Source organism: Verticillium alfalfae, genomic scaffold, assembly GCF_000150825.1.
Source record: "Verticillium alfalfae VaMs.102 supercont1.1 genomic scaffold, whole genome shotgun sequence".
Classification (NCBI taxonomy): domain Eukaryota; kingdom Fungi; phylum Ascomycota; class Sordariomycetes; order Glomerellales; family Plectosphaerellaceae; genus Verticillium; species Verticillium alfalfae.
Window position 1 is genome coordinate 3327702 of NW_003315038.1, and position 7936 is coordinate 3335637.

The following is a 7936-nucleotide window of genomic DNA, read 5'->3' on the forward strand; positions in this document are numbered from 1 at the left end:
AAAGTGAATGTTCGCCTGAATGCTCATGATGACCATTGCCCCTTTCTCACTAGCATTGCTGCTATTCTGGGGACGAATCTGTCTCGCACTCGAATGCATGGAATCGAGTCGGTAGACTCGCTTCTCCTGTTGCTTTGTTGCTTTGCTTCTTCTGCTCGGTTGTTGTACAGTCACGATGCACCGACCACTGTGGGGACGATAACTTGGCTTGGCTCACTCCCATCCCAATACCCGTCATGTTAAGCCGGACGGCAGAGTTCACAGTAGGTAAACCATCGAGGCACTTAGCAGCGCTTTTTCGTAAACACCTACGGCCTCCCACGCCAACCCCGGCCCGAAACTCGTCCAGCCCCGCACACTTGACCTTGGGCACAGCTCGTGCCACTCGTCAAAAACGCTCAGCGTCCCCAAAGGCAGAGTCAGCAGAAAACTCGAGACGAAAGCGGTGCCAAAGGCTTCAATATTAGCGGGGTCAATGTCAGGATGCTTGGGCACAATCTTCCAGTAGCCCTTCGAGAAGCCAGCCTGCAGGTAGTCGGCTCGGAGACTCTCAACGCTGGAGGGCCCGCGGAGGCGTTCGCCAAGGGCGAAGAGATGGTGGACTGTCATGACGCTACACTGGATTTAGCCCTGAACGAGCCAGACGACGTCGCTGACAATCGTGAGAGCGACACAAGTGTCTTCGTTGCCCTCGAGGAAGAGACCCTTTCTCGTCGCCAAGGGACCGTCAACAATCTCCCGAGCGGGGTCTGGATAAAGATCAGCAGATGAGTCCCGTGGATGTTACGATATTCATGTAGCCGGATCCTCCTACAACGGCAAGATTGACCATGGTGTCCAAATCGCGCGGACGTCTTGTGTTGTAGCTAGCTCAGTGGGGTCCTTCAAGTGAGGGCGTGACAGGCAACCGAACATGACGCTGTTGTGAATGTCTAGTGAAATGCAAGGCAAATGTATGGCAGGTCTCTTGTTGCAGGCGGCGAGAGGAGCTCTGTCGTCCGCCGACAATTCGGCCGAAACTGTCACGGATGTTGAGTGGGTGGGGCCGTCCTAAGAACGGCCGAGCATTGTGTACAGGAGGACTGATGTAAAGATTTTGCTAAAAAAGAAAAAAAAAAGGGGGGGGGGGGAAGAAGAAAAAGGGACTCCATCGAGGGCGGCCTAGACAAAGCCTCATACCGTCTAGTTGACCTCTATCATAGAATCCTCCATGAAAAGTCTAGACCGGCCAGTCCATCAGACACCGCCACGATTCAGGGGCATCAACAAAAACCAACCTACCTAGGTAGGTATACCTTGCACAGACGGGTGCATCAATCGGAAGGGAAGAAAGCTACCGCTGAATACGGCAAGGAGGCCAAATCGAGCTCAATCAGTAGACATTTCTACCTAGGTAGCTATACAAAACTACGAATAGCCAAAAACATGTACTCCACGCAAGGCTTAAAGCCGAAAGCGACCGACCGAAAACACCATCCAGTCCCGTGCTGTCCCAGCTTCCCATATTTAGCAAAATAAGACACAGACACATTCAAACCCGTGTTCGCGCCGGTCCCCGAGCCCGAAATCAGATGTCCCCCCTCCTTCCTCATCTCAAACGTGCGCATGCCAGCTTTGTTTTCATCCGCCGCTTACCCTGACAGTACCTCCTTTATCAGGGCGACCCCCGAGTGGGACTCGGGCTCCCCTCGCGGCTCTTCACCTCAAAGCTCTCGACCATCCTCAGCACCCTCGTCTTGGGTCTCTCTATGCGTACCGCCTCGGCCGTCCGTAGCGTCAGGCTTGGTCGCGGCTCCGATTCGCTGATGCCCGACTCGGTCGTCGAGACGCGCTTCAGCTCACGCTCGCTGGCCGCGGATGGGACCCTGAGCTCGCGGCCCCGGGCCGGCGCCCACAGGTCCTCGTCGGCGATTGAAATGGATGAGGAAGAAGAGGACCGTGGCGGGATCATCACAGGAGGCGCCCCCGCCTTCTCGTCCACCACCTCCTTGACAGGTTCCACCGATTTCTTCTTCTGAATCCTCAACGGCTCGGGCGAGGGCGCAGACCTGGGGTCGAATCCTCCGGTGGTGATATCTGGACGCTCCCGCTCCGGCTCCGCCTCCGCCTCCTCGGGCGAAGGTGACAACGCGAGTCCGACCTTTTCCGGGTCCACAGCCGAGGCCCCATCGTCGATGCTCGCCTCGTCGCCATTGACGACCCTCAGCCGCTCTTTGGGCACGGTGAACATGAACTGCACGAGCCTCTTCTCAATGGCCCTCTCGATGTCCCAATCCTCCTCACTCATGCCCGGCGGCGGGCCCTCGTCACCGCCACGGGCACCGCTACCGCCGGCGTTATTCACTCCCTCGCCGTCTTGCCAGCCGCTACGACCTTGCTTCCGCCTCAGCAGCTCGGCGCCGCCGATGCCGCTGAGTCCGAGTCGTGATTCATATGCCGTGGACGCGAGCTCGTCGCGGCCGTCGAGTGATGACCGCCGCGCCGGCGAAATGCTGCCGACGCTGCTGTCGGCGGGGCTGCCACCGCCCGAGACGCTGAAGACGCGCCGCAAGCTGCCGAGCCAGCCCTTGCCGCGGCGGGGCTTGCTCTTGCTGGGGCTGCCGGGGACGATGAAGTTGTCTTCTTCGTCATCGTCGTCGCCGTGATGGGGGTAACTCGAGCCGCGCGTGTGGCCGCCCTGATAGTGCTGCTCTCGTGTGGGGCTGGACCTCTCGCCGCGAAGAAGCAGCGAGGGGCCCTCAGCCTGCAGCGAGGTGAAGTTGCTCTTGGCCGTGGAGAATGTGTGGGCGCTGTTGCTTGAGCTTGAACCTGAGCCTGAACCCGACGTGCCGAGACGGCCATCATTGTTGGTGGCGCCGCCGGCCGAGAGCAGCGTGCCCGTGTGAGTCGGTGATGCGCGATAAGGTGTGTAGGATCGTGCCGTGCCAGCGGCTGATCCGGACCGCGACAGAAGGCTGCTGAACGTACTTCGGTTCGAGTCAGAGAGGCCGCTGCCCGTGCGCTCGTCATCGGGCCCGGTAGTGCCGGACCGGGCAGAGCGCATCGAGGCGCGGCGTGTCGGCGAGCCACGACCTGCGCGGGGAGGCATCTGCGCGAAGAGGGCCTCGGCGGCATCGACGTCCGACTGCCAGTCCTGGACCTCCGGATCGACAAAGCCCCGCTGATGGTTTCGGTCGGGGCTCGGCGTGAGAGCGGCTCGATTGGGCGGCAGGAAGGCGATGGGCCCAGCCGTGGCGGATGTAGATGCTTCCATGCCTGAGTGTCTCGGTGTGGCAAAAGGATCGGAATACGTTTGCGATGTCGGTGTCTCGGGTCCCATATCCGGGTCTCGCATGAGAACAGGGCCGTCGGGGGCTTCTTCATCGGCCTCGTAGATCGGATGAATGTGGCCCGCCGTCGGCAAATTGCCGGGGCGCGAGGCGGTGGGCTGATAGGCGCCCCTTGCGGTCTTGGATATGACAGGTTTTCTCGGGATGAGCAGGCCGGCGGGCGCGTTGCCGCCGTAGCCTCCGAGTGAGCTGCGATTGTTCCTCAACGTCTCGTATCCGAGAGACCTCGAGCCTTGGTCGTAGGGGTCGTGTCCGCCCGTGTACCACGAGTTGGACGACCATGGATCGTCTCGCTCAACCATCTCATCATCAGCGTGCAGAAAGCGCGCAGCATCCTGCGCCAGACCCTGCACCGCTCGATCGCGATCCTGTCTTTGCTTCTTGATCCGCTTTCGGTAGCAGAACCACACGACAATGGCACCAATGACAGCGAGGAGGCCGACGCCGAGACCGACACCGAGGCCTACTTTTTTCATAGTCTCGTTTTTGTTGTCATTCTTGGAGCTCCCTTCTGAAGCTCCCGAACCATTCCCTCCCGTGCTCGAGCTTGATGACGGGTTCGTGTAGCTTGATCCCCAGGACAAGGAGGTCAGGTTGAGAAACCGAGGCGAGCCGCTGCTCTGCTGTCTCTTGACCTTGCTGGGTGACCCAGATATTTCAAGCCCGCCATAGGTCATCATAACATTGCCGGGCAGCAGGACGGCGCCGTGGCCGTAGACACCCGACCCCTGCGGCTGGTCATCTGGTATCTCCCACGCCCACTCGCCATACGAGTTGCCCATCCTCAGCACGGCGAGCTGCGGATCGGCGGCGTGGGCGACGGTGCCAACCCAGCCACCAAGGACGACGAGGGCGTCGCCCGCTTCGTTGAGCACGGCTGTGTGGCCTGATCGACTGTCGACGGACGATGGCGTGGCTCTCCTCGAGACGCCCTTGACGGCGAGCTCGGACCCGGGAAGACCACCATCGGGCCCGTTGATAGAGAGGAAAGACCACGACTCGGCCGGCAGATTCCAGATTGCGGCAGTGCTCATGTTGATAAAGGCCGTCTCGGTATGGCCGCCGAGTAAAACGTAACTACGCTGCTGGGTGATGGTGTCGGATCTGTTGGTGATGGAAGGGCTCAGGGGGGTCAGTGAGAAGCCGGCCTCGGGGAAGGCTGGGCCCTTGGAGGTGATGAGCGATGCTGTGTAGCTCAGCTCGCTTTCGCTGGCGCTGTCTCGTGCGACGCGGACCATCTGCTTCGAGTAGTTGGCGGCCGACTGCCAAGATGGTGCGTCCTCGGAGGGTGTCGAGCACATGCCGCCATAGGAGTAAAGAATGGGTTCAGACATGACGGGGGCCAGAACTGAGGAGTAGCTGATGGCGGCGCCGAGAAAGTGTGGGTTGGGCTGGGCTTCATCGTCGTTGCTGTCGTTCGTATCGCGGGCGGTGTTAGCGGCAGCCTTTTCCCAGGACCCGTCACTCGAATCGGAGGCCATGTCTGCGGGTGTGTAGGTCCAGACGTCGAAACCGCCGGCAGCGGCGCAGTCGCCGGCCTGCACGATAATGGTGCCATTGTCGGCCACAGTCGGCAGGAAGGCTGTCGTGTCCTTGGCGTTGCGCAAAAAGGGCAGGTCGGAGGAAATGGTTTCAATACTGGTGTCGCCATCGACTGTGGCTGAGATATTGACTGACAGGAGGTCGACATGCGTCTTGCCGTCGGTAGATGAAGAGGAGGGGCGAAAAATGTAGGCGATGTCGCTGCCGTTGGATGAGGTTCGATCTGGCAGGAGCACGGTCGTGGGTACGTAGGGAAGCGTCTGGGCGGCCGAGGCGACGGCCGGCAGAAGAGCGACGACGGCAAGCAGCGCCGTCACCCGGGTGGCTGCATCACTGGTGACGGCTGCGGCTTGCTGCCATGGATGCGACGGCATCGTGGGTCGTCGTCGAAGGTGGTGGTGCTTGGGGGAGGAATGGGGGAGGGGGTGAATTTTGACCAATGCGCAGATCTGCGATCGTTTCAATGCATTGTTGGGGCTGTCGTAAGTCGATGGTGCCCGTTGTCCTTCTCTTGATCGCTCAGTTGCTTGCTTGTCTGCTGGCTTGCCTCGTCTCGCTCTCCGTCTCTTGTCTTGCCTTGCCTTGGCGGATGGTGGCCCTGAGTCGTGATGTTTCCGCTCCCCCCATCAGGTTGTCATCACAACAACGACAAAATACCGATGAGCAGATGAAGGTGCGGCAGCGACAAGAGCTGCGAATCAGGACGAAGACGTGACGACAGGTTCGCAGGGAAAAGGGACGAATAGAAGATAGAACAGACGAGGCCCACGGAGAGGCCAGAGCATGTAGAAAGAAGTGGGAAAGTATCGAGCTCGTCTGGAGGAGGGGAAGTGAGGAAAGCAGACCAGGATGACGAACAAGGCTGCCAAATCACAGAAAGCAGCTAATCATACACACCCCGGACAGTGCAGGAACCATGGGAGCAAGTGGGAAGGAGGGGAGGGTTTTCGCGGGATATACAGGCAGGCAGTATTTCTGACGAGACAGAGCCAGAACTAGAACTGGCAGGCAAGAGAAGAGACCACGAAGATGCTGCAAACATCGACAGCAACCAGGTGTCCCAATGTCAACACGACGACGACTTGCCTGACCTAGCTAGGTGACTTGACTATGCCTCAGAGGGGTGACAAGCGCCGTGCCCCGCCACCAGTCTTTCTTGGGGAGGCCGGTCAACCGAGCCTAGAACGATGATGGTGCAGATGGGTGTGGACCGATGGTGGCTCGTCACTGGTGGGCGCTTTGTTCTGCCTCTGCAGGGTGGCCTGGGGTGGATGTCAGTTGGTCTCGGCCTGGGTGAAGCGGCGCATGGAGGCTGGTTGAAGACAGGCAATTCAGGATTCAGGATACAGGGCCCCCATTGTTTTGTTGTGGGATGTGTCGCCCGCCCTGTGGCAGGTGCTTCTCATTGTCCAGTTGACCTGGCGACGGACCCACCTGAGCTTTATCAGAAATTTTCCATTGGCTGCGACCCCGCTGCAGGCAGAGAGCTTATCGCAGCTCATTTTCTGGCCCCGTTTTCGGGAGCTGCTTCCAGCCAACCTGCCACCATGTACCTACCTTCTTACCTGCCTTGTAGGTACCCGTGTCTTTCTCATCGCATCCATCACCATTGTCTGACATGTGCTCCCCCCCAGCCCATCCTTCCTTCAACCCTCGTGGAACATGGACAGCACCCTGCACTCACTGCATGGCAGCACACGTTCGACATGATAAGCGAGGCATCACAGCCACAGCCACAGTCACAGCTCTCGAGTCTCGTCTCGGGAAAAGCAACGTACGAAAACTGCCTGCCTACCTACCTTCTGTGGCTACCTAGCTACCTCCCGTCCAAAACACCAGAATGAGCATCCCGTGACAACGACAGACAACCCTCCTCACTTCAACGCCTGCGTACCAACCATCTTCTCCTGCTCCTGCTCCTAGACACTGCCTACGCCTTCCGAGTCCGAGTCGCCAGGATGCAACTCGGCGATATCCACCTTTGACTTGGCCTGCTTGGCCCGCTTCTGTTTCCCTACCTCCTCACCCTCGTCCTCTCCCTCCTGCTCCTCCTCGCCCACCGGGAAAGCCTTCATGAGCTCAGTATACTTCGCCGGCATCTCCTTCTCGAGTTTCTGCATAATCCGCCTCACCATCGCCGTCGTCGCCGATGCCCTCTCCACCGTCGCATCCCTTTCGCTGCGCAGCTTGATAAAGTCGTCGTGCATACGTTGCATCCTCACCTCGACCGCCTTCACCTCGCTCTCCGTCTTGGCGCCCGAGTAGTACTGCTCGTACCGCGCCGTCGTCTGCTGCAGCTTCTGCCACTCTTTTTCCAGCAGCGACGTCTTCTCGCGCAGCTTGTCGTTCTCCGCCCGCAGCTCAAAGTTGGCAATCGACCGCTTCTTGCCGTCGTGCAGCGCGTCCCGGAACTTTTGCTCCCAGTCCGACACCCGCGCCGGCCACGTCGGCGTCACCACCGACACCACCCCCGGCGCCGCCTCGAGACGCCGCGTCTCCGCCACCCCCGGGTGCTCGCCGTGTGCCGGAATCACAAAGATGGGCGACCGCGCCTTGCCCCGGAGCCGGATGTACCGTGTCTTGACATCCCACACCACGAGGCCCGCGTCGTGCTGCTCCCCGCCCCGCCGCTCCTGCCACATTCGCTCTCCCGTGACCCCGTGCTCCCGCCACGCCCTCTCTCGCGGTTCGATCAGCGCCTCTTGCCGGTCGAGCACCTTGTGCACGTATTCAAACACGTCGTCGCCCGCGTTGCAGAGGATCCACCGGTCCTGCGGATACGCAATCTCGCGCCCATAGCTGCTCGCCCCTGACGACGCGCCCGCGCCACGGGGCGCCATCATGGAGAGGTTCTGCATCGGGACAACGGCTTCTCCACGCAGTGCGTCGAGCGAGTTGCCGTACGCAATCTCGAGCTCGTGCATGCGCCCGACGAGTGCTGGTTGAAGACGAGCCACTGGCCCAGCAGCGTGTTGCGTGCCGCCTGGAGCATCTCCGAATCGCCGCGCGTCTGTCGGCAGCAGCGACATGAGACCGCCCGTAGCGCTGTATTCGTGATCAGCATC

The 7936-nt window shown here is 60.2% G+C and overlaps 3 protein-coding genes across 3 annotated transcripts in view; 1 reads left to right on the forward strand and 2 right to left on the reverse strand.

Moving 5' to 3' along the window:
- Positions 1 to 771, forward strand: part of VDBG_01009 (conserved hypothetical protein) — a gene marked incomplete at both ends in the record, with an annotated part of 1774 nt that extends 1003 nt beyond the window's left edge. Inside the window, 3 exons of the mRNA XM_003009280.1 lie at positions 54 to 111; positions 171 to 263; positions 376 to 771. Of these exons, the coding sequence (XP_003009326.1) occupies positions 54 to 111; positions 171 to 263; positions 376 to 771 (547 nt within the window). The remainder of the gene's footprint in view (positions 1 to 53; positions 112 to 170; positions 264 to 375) is intronic.
- Positions 772 to 1654: 883 nt separating this feature from the next.
- VDBG_01010 (conserved hypothetical protein) lies at positions 1655 to 5245 on the reverse strand (the record flags this gene model as incomplete). The annotated part of the gene is made up of 1 exon (XM_003009281.1): positions 1655 to 5245. The coding sequence occupies one exon, from the start codon at positions 5243 to 5245 to the stop codon at positions 1655 to 1657; it is 3591 nt and encodes a 1196-aa protein (XP_003009327.1).
- Positions 5246 to 6790: 1545 nt separating this feature from the next.
- On the reverse strand, positions 6791 to 7900 carry VDBG_01011 (conserved hypothetical protein; the record flags this gene model as incomplete). Its single annotated transcript, XM_003009282.1, has 1 exon — positions 6791 to 7900. One exon carries the CDS (start codon positions 7898 to 7900, stop codon positions 6791 to 6793), a length of 1110 nt encoding a protein of 369 aa, XP_003009328.1.
- Positions 7901 to 7936: the final 36 nt, after the last annotated feature.